The 16457-nt window shown below is 35.0% G+C and overlaps 2 protein-coding genes across 2 annotated transcripts; both read right to left on the reverse strand.

The window, feature by feature from the left end:
- Nucleotides 1–7485: 7485 nt before the first annotated feature.
- On the reverse strand, nucleotides 7486–8286 carry LOC131658516 (uncharacterized). Its single transcript, XM_058927802.1, has one exon. The coding sequence runs from the start codon at nucleotides 8284–8286 to the stop codon at nucleotides 7486–7488; it is 801 nt and encodes a 266-aa protein (XP_058783785.1).
- Nucleotides 8287–8997: 711 nt separating this feature from the next.
- On the reverse strand, nucleotides 8998–10061 carry LOC131656315 (agamous-like MADS-box protein AGL80). Its single transcript, XM_058926053.1, has 2 exons — nucleotides 9907–10061; nucleotides 8998–9804 (listed from the first exon to the last, which is right to left on the reverse strand). The coding sequence occupies exons 1-2, from the start codon at nucleotides 9983–9985 to the stop codon at nucleotides 9188–9190; spliced, it is 696 nt and encodes a 231-aa protein (XP_058782036.1). The 5' UTR covers nucleotides 9986–10061; the 3' UTR covers nucleotides 8998–9187.
- Nucleotides 10062–16457: the final 6396 nt, after the last annotated feature.

Consider the following 16457-nt stretch of genomic DNA (forward strand, 5'->3'; position numbering starts at 1 on the left):
TCAAACCTCGCCCATATGGCAGAGAGCAAAATAGCTATTATCCCTTAAATAAATATAATTAATTCTAATTATTCATTTGATTTAATTTATTAGAAAATTAGATGATTTAATATGATTGAAATAAGAATATATACTAAGGTTTAATAATAATAATAATAATAATAATAATAATAATAATAATAATAATAATAATAATAATAATAATAATGAGTAAATGAGTAAATATTTAGGGTCCTATGTTGTATTAGCATGAGGAATAGTGAGGGTGTGTTTATTAAGCCCATTAGTGAAGTTAAAAGTTAGTAAGGAGTTAAATAAAAATAAGAAATAAAATATAATAGAAAATAGAGAATTTGGAGAGAACGTGAAAAAATAATGTTTTGTGATAGAGGAGAAGAGGCACAAAGAGGCTAGGGCAAAGATTCCATCGAAAGAGTAGAGAAGCTTCAATCCAAGGTAAGAGTGGGGTTCTAACTCTATAAGATTGGGTATGATGATATGTATGTAGGAATGAGTTTTGGGGTTTTATTGATAACTTAGGTTTTGAAGGGGAATTATATGAAATTGATGTATGTTAGTGATGATTCTTGTTGATATACATTGTATATTTGTTGTAGAACTTATATTGCATGAATTTTGATGTTGTTGTTGTGTTTCGTAAAAATTCGTATTATGACCGTAAAACGAAGAATTCAATGAAATTGATGAAATTGATGTATGTTAGTGATGATTCTTGTTTATATATGTTGTATATCTGTTGTAGAACTTATATTGCATGAATTTTGATGTTGTTGTTGTGTTTCATTAAAATTTGTATTTTGACGGTAAACCAAAGAATGGTATGAAATTGATGAAATTGATGTATATCAGTGATGATTCTTGTTGATATATGTTATATATGTGTTGTAGAAGTTATATTGCATGATTTTGATGTTGTTATTGTGTCTTCTTGTATGATGATGTTTTGCATCGACGAAGAAATGATGGCCTATGTTGGCATTTGTTGTAGGCTTATGTCTGTGTTGAATTGTTGATGTTATTGTTGTTGCATTTCATAATGTTTTTGCATATATATCATAAAAAGTTGGGAGCTTATGCCTTATAAGTTGGCCTGGATTGACAAAAGTTTAAAGTTGAAGGCTTATGCCTTGTTGATGCCTCTATTAATTGGCAATAATAAGTTGGGGGTTTATGTCCTACTGGTACCACATGCATTCGCATAGTCATTGGTCTAGTTGCATTTTACATAATGATGAATGATGATGAGTTGTTTGATAACGAATGAATATGAGCTGCTTAGTGATGAATACTTGTATAATCGATGATGTGATGATGGATTAGATGTTGTAAAATAATTGTGTACTACTTGTTACTAAATGACGTGGATGTGTTGTGAAGTGGTGAATCGTGTATGACTCTATTCTCATATACTTGCTATCATACGCTTTCTTATATTGTTATGATATCTTACCCCTCCAGTTTGAATCTTACCCCTATGTTGGTAACACGCAGGTAATCAGAAGTAGCTTGAGATTGAGGTTAGTTGAGGAGATTGTCTCATAGTGAGTAGAATGAGTCGGTGTCAGCTCTGATATGAAACATTGGGGTTAATTGCGTCTATTTTGTTATGTTGGGAGTAAAACCCTTGTAGAACTCCACTTTATTGTATTTATTTGATGATGTTTGTGGAATATTGAATTATAGTGATTATAACTCATGTTGAAGAGTTAAGAGTAAATATTGTAGATGTTTTTCCGCTGCGAGTAAATCAAACGAAGTTTAGATATGACGGATGTATAATTATGTATTATGTATCTCGTTATATGAGCATATGTGATGAATGAAGGTGACATCCTAATTGTCTAATTGTTTTAATTCCTTCTATTTATTTTATAAAATTATTGTTGAGGAATTAGGATGTTACAAAGGAGAATGATTTATGAACTGAAAAATTGGTTTAAATTAAAATATAAAAAATTATAGATTTACACCTAAAATTTCTAATGGATATTAAATCCTTGCAAAGTGCTAAGGTCAATTCAATCATCTAGGACACCAATTGGAACATCCTGTTGACCAATTGACTCAAATACAAGAAGGCAGTGAGGTAAAGTGTGTTATTTAGAAATTCAGATTATTTTTTAAAAAAAATATTAAAAATGATTTTTGTAACTAAAAATAGATAAAACATCAAAGAAGAGGAAGTAGAATTACAGAGAAAATAAAACTCCTCTCTCCAAGAGTTTCCTCTGGAGAGTTCCACTACTAATGCGTATTAAGATTTTCAGGATATTCCCATGAACCTTTTTTTTAACAAGGAGAGATTTTACACAAGATGATCCCTAAACTAAATAAAGCTTTTATCAGGAAGAACTAAAAAATAGGAAAATTTCTTTAGCCACCTCCCTATGGGGGTCACCCCCAGCGAAAAACCCAAAATACCCCTGCTTCGGAAATGAACTTCCGAAACATTGATTTTTTTTAAAAATTTCCATAATTCGGAAGTTCATATCCGAAAACACCTCATGGGGGGTGTGTTCGGAGATGAACTTCCGAAAACATCTTTTTTCAGATTTTGAGGGGTTTCAGAAATGCACTTCCGAATTATGCAGAAACAGACTTTTTTTTTTTATGTTTTTGTTAACAGTTTCGTATTTTTAATTAAAAGAATCCGGGAAAAAAAATAAACGGCATGTAAAGTTGAAGATACTAATATGATAAAAAAAAAGAAATATATACAAGCTCAAGCAAATCCAAATAATAATAATAATAATGTGCTAAACATACAATCCGATAACAAAAAATATATAAACCCGACCACTACTGGGTGTGCCTAACCCTCTCTCCCTGAGACCTCCTCTGCCGCCTGTATGTCGCCGCACGACCCGCATCAGTGACGATCATCTCCATCACGGCGACTGCCTCTGGACCGCCCTGCTGAACGATACCTCGATTCAACGCGTCCCGCCCAAGCATCTCTATCCGCTGGCAGATCGGCATGAGATCAATGGCGTGATCATCCTCGGCCTGCTGGTTCTCTAGGATCTCCTCGTGTGCTGGCCTAGGAGCGCCGGGAACGTCGGGTCTCAGAAGAGGATGTGACACCCGGTAGAACCATGTGACGTACCCCTCCTCACTATGCCAGTCCTGGGTGACCCGAGTGAGACGGTACTCCTCTGGTACCACATGATGCTCCCAGTCCTCCCATATGGCAGTGAGCTGCACTCGGGTCACAGTGTCGGGAGCAGCCTCAAAGGGTGACCTGGGTATCCGCTGCACGAATCCGAACTGACGCATGCACCGCTCAGGGAGATATCGAACCATGATGCCGGTCCCGCAAGCCAACCAGCCTGAATATAGTGCAATGCCGTCAAAGGGGACAATCTGAGCGTAGTCGCTGAACGGCCTCCATGTGACGTCGTCATGCATCGTGCGGTCCAAGTACAGACGGTATGGTCCCACCGCATCGTTCCCCCTCTGGAGAACGTATCTGGCGGCCCTGGGCATGGCGTCCACGTACGCATGATCGAAGTGAAAGCCGTGGATGCGGGAGAAGTAGGAGATGATCCAGCTCTGAAACAGAAACACGATAATGTATTAAAAATAAATACGAAACATAAATAAATAAATAAATACGATAATGTATTAAAATAAAACGTACTGTAAGCAGTGTGCAGGATTCGACCAACTGCCTCGTCCTCTAGTTGGAGGCCTCATTCAGCTTCTGGTAGAGATATGCCAGAGTAGCTGACCCCCAGTTCCACTGGTGAACGGTATCCAGGTCCATGAAATAGCGGAGGTAGGTCACGTCGACGTACCTTGCACTCTTGTCCACAAAGCAAGCAGCGCCTACCACATGCATGTACCAGCACCGGAGAGCGCATCCGCGGTGGTACTGTGTGAATAGGTCGTCACCCGCCTGCTTGGCATCGGCCGCCGCGTCCAGGTGGTGCTCAAAATAGCGGCTCAGTGTGGTGAACCGGATATGAGGCCCAGAAGTCGTGATGCACTCGAAGTCAGCAACTTCGGGCTCCATGCCCAAATAGAGCGCCATCCACTGACTGGCCTCGACCCTCTGGATCCGGGAGTGGTGCAACAACGTCCCCCTGATGGGCAGGTGGAGAAGACACTGCACGTCATGCAAGGTGATCGTCATCTCCCCCACCGGCAAGTGGAAAGAAGACGTCTCCTTGTGTCAGCGCTCCACAAATGCCCCCTGCATGCCGGTGCTGATGGTGGTGTACCCGGTCATGCAGAGCCCGCTAAGCCTTGAACCTCGCACATGGTCGTTAAACCACTGAGCTGCTGGTTTAAATAGATTAAAAATCTTCCTGGCGTGGTTCACCATTTTCAATGGCTCTCTCTCCTGTTACAAAAAAAAACAAATAAGCGACATATATTAAATAAGCGACAAATAAACGGTAAAATTATAAAAAATGGTGACAAATAAACGGTTAAATTAAAAAAAATACCTCTCCCTCCCAGATCCGCCGAGCGACGTGATCGTGGTAGTTAATCAGCACGGAAGTGTCAAAAGGCCCTCCCGGATAGCTGGAGGGTCAACATCCGGTACCCCCTCCGGCTCGTGGTATGGCACTGGCATCTCCTCCTCCTCCTCATCCTCCTCCTCTCGCTGGCGGGAAGAAGATACCCGAGCCAGCCTACTCCTAGACCCTGAAGCTGATGTACCCTCTCCCACGTCCTCGAGTACTCGCACACGTCGTCCCCGGCCCCGCCCTCGTCCCTGTGTCGACGCCAGCTACGCCGCCGCCCGCTCGTGTCTAGCCGACGCAGTCTGGGTCTCCCTACCCTGTCTGATGCGTGCTGGTTGGTTGCCTGACATGTTCCTGTAAACAATTGAAATCGATTAATATGCGAGACAAAATAAAAAACTAAAAAATTTGAACTTCTGATACAATTCGGAAGTTCATTTCCGAAAACTGGGATGGAGGTGTTTTCGGAAATGAACTTCCGAAACACCCCTGCGATGGAGTTTTCTGCAACTTCCATGGCAGACCCCAAAACCAGACATAAAACCAATTCAAAATGATTCTAAACAACCTAAATACTACTAACAACCTAACCATATATCATTTATGCAATTGAAACCCTAAATAACATGCATTTGAATAATGAATCTAACAATTTCAAAACTTACAAATTGAGTGATTTGAGGGCTTTTGAATGTTGTTTAGCAATGTGATTGGAGCCTTGATGCAGCCTTGGAATTCTGTTTACACAAATTTTCGCCTTTGCTTGTTTTTGTTTTGAGTTAGGGTAAATGAATGGGGGAGGGGGAGTGTTTTGATAAATCTGCAGAAATCGCAGTATTTCGGAAGTGAACTTCCGAAATGTTGTTTTCGGAAATGAACTTCCGAAATAAGACAATTTTTTCAAAAAAAAAGGCGCTTTCGGAGATGCATCTCCGAAAACACCTTTTTCTTGCATTTCGGAAGTGCATTTCCGAAGTCAGGGGTAGTATGGGGTTTTCACCAGAGGTGGACTAGAAGGTAGGGAGGTGGCCAAAGAAATTTTCAAAAATAGAGATTTTTACTTGCTGATCTCAAGAGCCAAACGAGGTAGAAAATTCCACCATTGAACAAGAACAAATGCAACACCCCACCATTACAATCAAACTCTCACCAATTTTTTCACCCTCGAGGTTGGACAAGAGAGCGAGTTGCCCAGTGACCCATAAATGATCAAACGCTTGAATAAATTATTGGGAAAACACTATAAATAAATTGGACTAGTGAAATACTATCAAACCCTATAGAGCAGTACAATCATAAAGAATCATTATTAGTGGTCTAACATGGAGATAAATGGGGGTAAGTGAGGATGCAAAGAATTGTGCCCCATCATTGATGAGTGAGCATCACATACCAGATGCAATACTAAAAACCACATGAAATATCTAAAGTAGATGCAAGAAAATATATCAGAGATTACAAGGTTGGTCTATCTCGTACACATAAAGAATATATGATTCTAGCTAAGTGATATTCCCTTTGGTTCTATTTATAAGAGAAAATTTACTTTTTAGATTCATTGAACAATTAATATATTTGGACTGAATAATAGATCAAATATATTAATTATTCAATAAATCTAAGAAGTCAATTTTTTCTTAAAAATAGGACCAAAGATTAGTAATAAGTAGAATGACCAAGCCAACTTGTCTATTGTAGCTGATACATTTTACAAATTGTTTCAGGAAAATGTTATCATAGAGATAATGGAGTTACATAGAAATCTAAGAGGCATTTTTATTAGACAAGAACCCGGAGATCACCAAGCGTTTTTGGGAAAAGTTGCACAAAGTGTATGGAGCCAAAACTAAAGAAAATTTTAGGTTAGAACCTGACTAAAGATTGATTGATGGTGATGCAAACCCCATTATTGGAGTGCTGGTCATATTGAACGTATTTCATATAGATATGGTAAGGACAGGGAAGCAACATCCTTGAGACAAGTAATAGCATGGTTAGTGGAGAAAAACTTTTATGGATACGATTTTAAATCCTTAGTGTTAGAAACAACTAATAAGATGAGAGAAATTTTTTAATTTAGTTTACTTTTTAATTAGATTCATGAAAGTGGTTGTGAGTGAGTAGGAGAGAGAAAATTTATTTTTGTTTTTTAATTTATAAATATTAGTTTTTAGTTGTTTGTAAGACCACATATTATGTTTGTTTTCATTCATGTATTTTTCTAGTTAGTGGTGGATTAAGAGATAAAGGTTAGGAATGTCGAAACACATGGCCACATATATGTAGGCTCGAATGCATAATTGAAACCTCAAAGAGATTTAATAGAATAAGCTTTGCTATTTTGATATTTTTTTTAATTTAATTTAATAAATAAAGAAATAAATCTTCAAAAATTTAAATTTGATAAAATAAGTTTGAACAACTTTTATAAAAAATAATAATTATCAATATTAAATAATAATTCTAACTTCAAAATAAACTTTACTAAATAAGAATTTAATAATATATGAGGTAAGATAAGAAAGATAAAATCTTTATTAAATGAAAATGAGAAAACTAGCATATCTACAAAAATCAAATATATATTTTTATCTTTTTAAAAAATTGACATTTATACATTAAAAATTTTTTGAAAAACTTTTTTTAAAATTGTTCTAATTTCCATATAAAAATTATTAATATTTTAATTTTATTTCAAATTATTTTTATTTATTTAATATAAATTTAAATTTTTTATATTTAAATTAAATTTGATAAAGATAAATCAATAAATTATTTTCTTATCATATTCTATCGATTTCTTTAGCATCTCAAATTCTAGATAAACATCAAAATTAAACTATCATAACTTGTTATATTTTTTTTTTAAATAAGCAATTGGTATTAAAGGGAGCAAAAGAGATGCTCCACCCCAATACAAAGAGGAAAGCTCCTACCTCACAAAACAATCAAGAGGTCGAATATTCCAAAAATAAAAATTACTAATATTCACCTAATTATGAAAAGAAGAAATCCACCTCCAAGAGTTGAAGATAATCTCCGACATGCATTCGGTAAAGCTAAACGGCTCCTCTTTAAAGATCACCGCATTACGCTTTGACCAAATAGACCAAACCGTAGCAAGCCATACATTGGCCACTATCATTCTCTTGTTTAAACAAGGGATCTTCTCATAATTGTAGAAAAAGTCCCCAAAATCCTCGAGTGTCAAAAGATCGGATAAATCAAGACACATAAACACCCTTCTCCAAATGCGAGTAGTGATTTCACACGATAAGAAAAGGTGAGATAAAGATTCCTCCTTCTCCATACATAAAGAACATAAAGAATCCATTCCTTCCACCAAAACACCCATTCTCACCAATTGATCCCTAGTGGCTATACGATTGTGAATAAATCTCCAACCAAAATCTAGAGTTTTCGAGGGAACTTTGTACTTCCAAAGATAGATTAAAGCCAAAATCTTCTTGCTATCCAAAGGAGGACCGGAAAGAGAGGCCATAAAAAAATCATAGCAAGACTTAACAGAGAAAACTCCATTAGTAGTCAAGGCCCACGAGAAGCTATCCTCACAGTTCTCCCTAACCGGAACACGACCAAGAGCATCCAACAATTTCTGCAACATGTCCGTGAGCTGCTGCCCGGAAACAAGGACAGCACCGTTTCCGCTGTAAGGCCTGGCCGTAGCGCTATCATCTGCAATAGGAGCATACCCACTGTGCTGCCGGCCAAAAGGATGAAAAGCCTCAAACGCAGCGCTAGAAAATGCAGCAGGGTCGGTGCTGCCAGCCATTGATTTGAATTGCCTCTGCCTCATTGGCAGCAACAGTCCCCTATCCGAACCAACTTGTAAAGTTCCAATATAGGGTTAAATATATTTTCGTTCCTATAAAATTATAAAGTTTTGTTTTTAGTCTTTATTAAAAAAAATGATATGTTTTGGTCTTCACAAAATTATTATATGCACGTAGTTTTAATCCCTACTATTAAACCGATGTGTATTTTTGAATAATTATTTTGAAGGAACTAAAATATATTATTTTTTTATAAAATGAAAGCTAAAATTTAAGATATTTATAGGAACCAAAAACATACTTTGACGCTATAATATAATTATCATATTTTGTCTCTTATCTTACAAACTATAAATATTTCTTTATTTTAGTTATTGTTGCGGACAAGGTTGTGATAATGGTCATTGGTATGATATTAAGTTGTGAATTTGTATGGGAATATATTTGAAAGGCTATTAAAGTTAAATTTTTTTGTTTAATCTGAACAAGAATAGAATTTTGGGTTCTTAAATTTCATTAAATCTAACATCTCTTTAGTTTATTAAATTACATAAGTATCCATGTTGCTAATGAGAAATACACATTATTAAATGGCAGATGAGGGCAAAATTCAAGCAATAATTCTTCCCTATTTTTCCTTTAATTTGATTTATTTAAATAAAGACAAAAACTAAATCATTGAAAAACAACACAAATTAAACTACTATTTATTCCATTGATGATCATGTAAATCATGAACACTGTGAAAGCAAACATAAGACACAGAAACACATTGACTCAAAAGAAAGAAACATAGACTAACAAACAAGCAGAAAGAAAACACAATACAAAGATACTGAAAGACACTGAAAGATACACAAAACAAATAGCCATAATATTTCAAGATATGGACTAATTAGATTAAAGACCATCTCTGTCCATATTATAATCATGATATGCTAACATGGAGTTGTCCCAAGGAAAATAATTATAACCCATGTTGGTATCCAAACCATGGACATCAGCCTGCATACCAACTCCATTCCCAACATTTCCAATAAAACCCTGCTGCTCTATTCCAGTCATAGCTTCAATTCCATTACCAGCATTCTCTTCAGCTTCAGCATCCATCGAATTCAACTTTTTCGTGACTTCCTTGATATTGCCATCAATAAATTCCCTCAGATCATTGATTTCATCATTCATACCATTGAGATCATTCATGTTCACAGGAACAGCGTTATGTAGATTAATAAGTGCTTTATCAGTGAAAATCATAAACCTCTTCTTCTTGTTCTCCAAAACTAGTTTCCTCAACTGCTCCTGGGATTTATCTATGCATTGCCTCAAGAAGCCCTCCAAATCCACCGACCTTTTGTTTCGTTCGAGTTCAGATAAACTGTGGTACCTGTGTATCACATTTAGTGTTCCTACACCAGGTGGCCAAACATCTGGTTGAACACTGTTTTCGCCATAGATAATGACACATCCTTCTATCCCACAAAGGGTGCTGATTTCGTTCACCTTCTTCTGTAAACCTATTGTTCAAAAACAAATATAGTTAGAGGATATTAATGATATATAATAAGAGAAGACTAATACAAAATTTATTGAAAAATAATAAGCTGCTAAACACTAACTTGTTTTCCTTTTGTTGAAGGTGGCCCTCCTGCTGGACTGATTGAGTATGTATTGAAGCTTCACCTTCTTTCTACTCATGATCAGTGATGATGAGAATACAACAAAAAGAAAATGTTGTAATATGTTTGTTATGGATTTCTTGTTACTCCGCTTATGCTATTTATAAGAAGAAATTTGAGACGCATTTGGTGGGAATTAGAGCCAGAATCATACTTTTTTTATTATGAAATCTCAAACATGACTTTTATTAAATACAAGATTTAAATGTTTAAATATGTTTACTTTATAGATTCTTAAAAATAAAATTTTACAATGAATTTCAGATTGCCTTCTATTTGTGTATAACCTTTGTTTAAAATCATAAAAAGTTATAATAAAAATATATATATATATATATATATATATATATATATATATATATATATATATATATATATATATATATATATATATATATATATATATATATATATATATATATATATATATATATATATATATATATATTTATATGATAAAGTATATTTAATGAAAGTAGCATTTAATATTTAAATTTATTATAAATTTTATAATATTTAAAATACTTAAATATTATTATTTTTTATTTAATTTTTAATTTTGTCTCAATAAAACATTATAAGTTTTTTTCTTCTTTAAAGTTGTGAAAATATTATTATGATCATTTGAATACAATTGTTTAAATACAAAAGATTTGTTAACACTATAAAAAACGCATATGCACAAGTCATTCCATTTTAAAAAATTTAACATCAAACTATCAATTTTTGTTCTTACATTTATTCTATAACAAGCGCTTTATAAAAAATTATTTTAAAAAATAAGTGATAAATATAATTGAAATACAAAAAAAAAAACCTATTATTTTATTTTAAAAATGAAAAAAATAAATAAATAGACGAGCAAGTCCGCCGTCTGCCAACCATCACCTTGACGGGACAAGTTAGATTGTTAAGTCCAATTTCACTTGACGATTTTGTCCGTCCTGCCTTATTTTTTGACGTCCTTAAGGCGGGACGGAGCAGAAAGTCTATTTTGCCACCTCTAGATCTAATGAATCGTATGTGGGATGTTGGGGTTTTTAGACTTCATCTCTGTTTAGTATGAATGTGGAAATTGTTATGTTGTGATGTTTCCAAAACTCTATTTCTGAAATTAATCTTGGAATTGTTTGTTTAGTGTGTGAAACTTGTTATTGCTGTGTGTCGTGTATGAATTTGTGAGGATTAATTGTGTTGTATTGAAGTTATGTGAGAATGAACAATTTTTATTAATTTGATGTAAATGAGTTTCCCGAGAAGTATAAAGAAATACAAGAAGAGGAAGAAAAGAAGAGGGAGGGCAGGGGTCACATCCATAAGGGGCGGACGCCCCTGGCCATAATGGACGGGGAAGTTATTTTTGGGGATGGGGCCCATGAGCTAGGGGCGGGCGCCCTTCTTAGAGGGGGTGGGGGCCACTTACGAAAAACTCTTTTTTTTCTTGTTGGTACCTGGTAATTAGAACTTAGCATAATTAAACCTAGTACCACTTCAATTAGTTTAAGGGGGGATGAACATATGATTTGCAGGATTAAAATAATTCAACAGATAGATTAATCGAGATGAATTTAAATGTGTTAATCGAAACAAAGACATAAGTTGGTATTAGTAGCAGATATTAGCACCAAGTGGTATAGCTGTAAAAATATGGCAGAATTTTAGTATTTTAGTAGCAGGTGTTAGTGTCTAGCAGAGGAAGTAAAATATTAGCTTAATATGGTAGCAGAAAATTTAGTGAACCAATTTAACTGACAGAAACAAAATATAGCGGGGAAAGAATAATTAGGATCGTTCCGAGAATAAACTGCTAATCGTTATTTGCTTATGATGTGTTTGTGGTGTTGCGAAGCGATAAATATTATAAATATTGCGAAGTGCAGGCATTTATAGTGAAGGTATATTATCAATGACTATTGGTAAATTTTTCGACGGTATAGGCGTATGCCTCGTGATGACATTTTGTGATTATTATGTGTTTATTTTGTGACGATGCATTCATGAGTCGCATACTATGCATTTTGGCGACAGCCTGAATTTGGCGAAATAGTGACGAAGGCTTATGCCGGTTTTGATGTGCCTGTAATAATTGGCAATTGGTAACGGGGGATGAAGCCCTGGGTACCACATGCACGTGCATTTGTTAGAGTCCCATTGCATTTTTGTGTGATTGTGTGTTGCATGACTTGTGTCGATTATACTGCAATGCGATGATTTTTATGATTCTGACTCCTATATATTGTTTATCATAACTTTAATTATATTGTTTGATATCTCACCCTCTATTTGTTTTGTCGTTGCCTTTGTACTGGTAACGTGCAGGTAATGGCAATGAGTGAAGACTAAGTTGTTGCGAGTTCGAGTTGGTTGTCGCTCTGATACGTAGCACTCGGGGGGACAAACGAATGTTTTAGTTATTGTTTTGTTTGCTGAATTTTCTAGTGACTTTTGTTTTTGATTCGTAACTTAAAGTTACTTTTCGAGGATGCTATGACGTTATTTTAATTTTGTGAAGTTTGGTGATTCCGCTGCGAGTTGAAATAATTATTTTGATAAAGTGATTTTTGAGGACTAATTAAATCGTCCGTTTATGTTTATGTGCTATGTATCTATGTGAAAGTAATTAAGCCGTAAATGATTCTAAATGACGAAAGTGTGATATCCCAATTGTATGTTTTCTTGAATTTCATACTCTGATTTTTCGTATAAATTATCGGGTAGATTTAGGGTGTTACACCCACCTGCACCTGAACTCGAGTCAACGGGTGAAAATCTGTGTTGATTGGGTTTGGGTTTTCGTTCGGGTGCCATCCGATATTTCGGGTGCGGTTTGGGTAGTATGAAACCCACACCCGAAACCTGAAATCACACCCACTTAGATCTGAATTTATTTAAGTGCCTCTAACTATATATAAGTGTAACAAATTAAGGTTTACACTAGATTGACTTTGCTTCACTCTTCTGGGTTGCCATCTTACTTTCTGAAACGGCGGATTCAACATAGGGGTGGAAAAACGGGCGGTGGCCCGCCAGGCCGACCCGCACACTCGCCAAAAGATGGCGGGTATGGTTGGGATTTTGGGCCCACCACTCACCAAAGTCCGCCCCGTCGAAGCCCGTCGTTCGCTAAAGCCCGCCTCACCTATTCGTTATGCTCGTCTCGCCTTAAGTCCGCCCATTTTTATTTAATTCTAGTAATTCAAATTCTTAATGGTTTTAATTTATACATTTATTTGTAAATATATGCAATATTTTTTAATGTAAAATTTGTTTAAAAGATGCTTTAAAAAAATTGCTTTAAAAAATAAGTGAAAAATTTAATTGAAAGGTTAAAAAAGACTATTAATCTATTAAATAATGGAAGAAAAAACTTAAACAATAGGCGGGCAAGCCTGTCGCCCGCCAACCCGCCACCTTGGTGGGGCGGGCATGATTTTTATGCTCATTTTATTTGTCGCGCTAGCCCGCCGCGCATGCTTTTTGGCAGGCTTAAGACCGGGCGGGCGCAGGTTGGGGCGGGCGGCCCATTTTACCACCCCTAATTCAACATTATCATCAATGAATTCGCAGAAACACGCAAACCTTCACAAACCAATTCGTAGAACCACCTCGCAACATCTCAGTGCTTAGAGCAATCAACATCATCATCAACGACTTCGCACTTGTGTGAACTCTCGGAGACAATTCCCTTTTCGACGGTAACTGTTTTTCTCCTTTCTATTTCTAGCAATGTGATTATCATTCGAAATTGTTGTTGTAAGAATCTGAAGCATTGAGGATCTAAAGGAAAGAGAGAGTTATTTTTGTTCGAGTTTTGTTCCAATTAATTTTGTTGTTTGGAAGAGCGATGAGAACGAAAGATGAGAGGAGTTGAGTTGAAGCCAAGAATGAATAGGATTTCGTTGAACAGGGTCTCTAACTTGGTAACAATTGCTAAGATTGTATCACTCATACTTGGTGATTATCTCGTTGAACAGGGTTTTTAAATCGCACACTTGCAGGAATAATTTTTGGATTAAATATTAAATTAACATGATGTGAAACTAAATCTCTCTTTGCAAGAAAATGAGAAGATCAATCTTGTAATTACCAAGGCCACCCATTTGCTTGATAGTAACCATCAATGTGAAATTAGTGTCCTTGAAAATCGTCTTAAGGAGCTTGAGAGTCTGTTGCAGTTTATTATATGCAAATCTGTCTAGTTTTTTGTTTTGTCAAATTCTATTTTCAGTTTTAGTTTTAATTGCTGCTATTTTAAGTGTTGGACTTAGTTGCTACTTTTATTTTGGCAACTTCTATTTCAAGTGGACAAAATTGTAGGAAAGTATTGGTGCTTGCATATCAGAACTATTTGGTTTCAGTTTACCTTCAATGATCTCAAAGAATGGAAACCTGGCTTGGACTAATTTAAAAATTGGTTGCATTTATATGATCCATGTTGAACATCTAGTTTTACTGTATTTTTCCTTGGTTTTCAAAAGCGTCATGTATAATCCGCTTTGTTTGGATTAAGCGCTGCATGGGAGGAGCATTGAGTTCTCTTGAGAGAAAGTTGTATTTCTTTGATTTATTTATTGCTAATATTTCTTTCTTGGTTGTTTCTTATTTGTGTTTCAGTTGTTTCTCATGACTCTGCAAGTAAAGAGTGCAAAAGGAAAATGGGGGAAACTTATGCATTGAATAAAACACTGAATGGTTTGATTAGTGAAGATGATCTGAACAACTTAAGGAGGAAACTGGAAGAGGGTGGAGAGCAAGAAACAAAAGCTAAAAAAAAGATCTAGGCAACTGCTAATTGGCTAAGGGAATGTTTTACTGACTTTTTCAACGGTCATGCTTTAAGTTGTAGTTTTTGCAAGTTCTCAATATTGCTTTACATTTTCATGTCATTTTGTATATCATGCTTGTACATAATGTAGTGCATATTAATAGTACTAGTAGCTATTGTTATCTAAGGTAAGTATGATATTATGAAAATATTTTCTTCTCAATCTTGTAATGTAATGCATTCCTTATTCAAGATATAACTATACCCATAGGCTATGTTTGAGAGTTTGGAGGGGAGGGGAGGGCTTTGAAAAATACGAAGGAATGTGGGAAAAGAATAGAAAGATTTTAGTTTGGAGGGTTTTGGAGGATTTGATTTTCTTCATAACTCCAATTTTTTCAGGTCTATATCATATTCATATCGTCATACCCTAATTTTTTCAAGTCTTTAACTATAATATGGTATTTCGTTCCATTATATTTTGAATTATTGGAATAGCCCATTTAGTAAAGATTTAAATGTAAGGAAATACAAGAGCAGAAGACTTGAGTTCGAATCCCGTCTTTCTCAATTTTTTGGCATTTTTTCCTTTTATATGTATCTAACTTCATTTTTAACTTAATTAGCATTTTATTCAAAAAGTCACAAAAAAAAAATTTTGCATTTTGCATTTTTAGTTTTTTTATTATTGTTTTGCTATTTAAGGCATCTTTAATAATTATATTATATTTTATTTTTTGCAATGTTAGTCAAAAAGAGTAAAAACACTCAAAAAAAAATATATAAGGAAAGTTTTTATTTAACTTTGTGTCCAAGTCAATCTTTTAGGAAATAATCAATCTAATTGATTAAAATAATTAAATATCCAAATTTAACTTGTGGGCTTTTAATTATTTTGATTAATTAGTTTGGGTCAATTATTTTTTTCCTTTTAAGTTTTAACCTAGTTTCTCATGTATATAAACAACTAACAATTAACCTTTTTTTTCATACACTATCAATATCCACAACATTAACATTCTCACCACATTACACCCATTCTTGTACATAAAATTCCACAACTCTTCCAGAAGAGTTCTTCCTCTTAGAACTCAACACTTTAAATACACAAACCAAACACCACCATCATCACTAAACTATCATCACCATCGTTTATATAACTTTACACCATGAACATTACTCTTACATAACTTTTAATCACCATCTTCAAATTCACCATCCAAACTATAGAATTTCACTTCATCAATCCAACACCATGTTACCTGTAAATTCAACATATCACATCGAAACAAAACTCACCAAGTTCCCTCAAACATAAACATCACAATGATGTTGTTACCATCATTGACAAACCAATTCAAACATATCATTCTTCATCATAACACTAAACTCAAACCAAAAATTCCCAAAACAAAAACATCACTAAGCCAAGATCCATAACTCATTTGAAAACTACAACAACCACAACTCAATCATAACAATATCGTTGACAATACAAGATTTGGATTCTATGAAGAAAACAGAACAAAAAATACAATGATTAGAATCTTAAGCAAACCGAAAAGAAGAAGAACAGGGATCCAAAATCAGTTGCACAACCTAGCACCATTCGTCGTTCGACCGCGACCTTCCCCCTCCATTCTCCGACGAATACTAAGATGTGGTTGGAAGACATGGTCTAAAAGACATGGTCAGAAGACATATTCTAAGATGTGGTCTAAGATAT

Source organism: Vicia villosa, linkage group LG3, assembly GCF_029867415.1.
Source record: "Vicia villosa cultivar HV-30 ecotype Madison, WI linkage group LG3, Vvil1.0, whole genome shotgun sequence".
Lineage (NCBI taxonomy): Eukaryota > Viridiplantae > Streptophyta > Magnoliopsida > Fabales > Fabaceae > Vicia > Vicia villosa.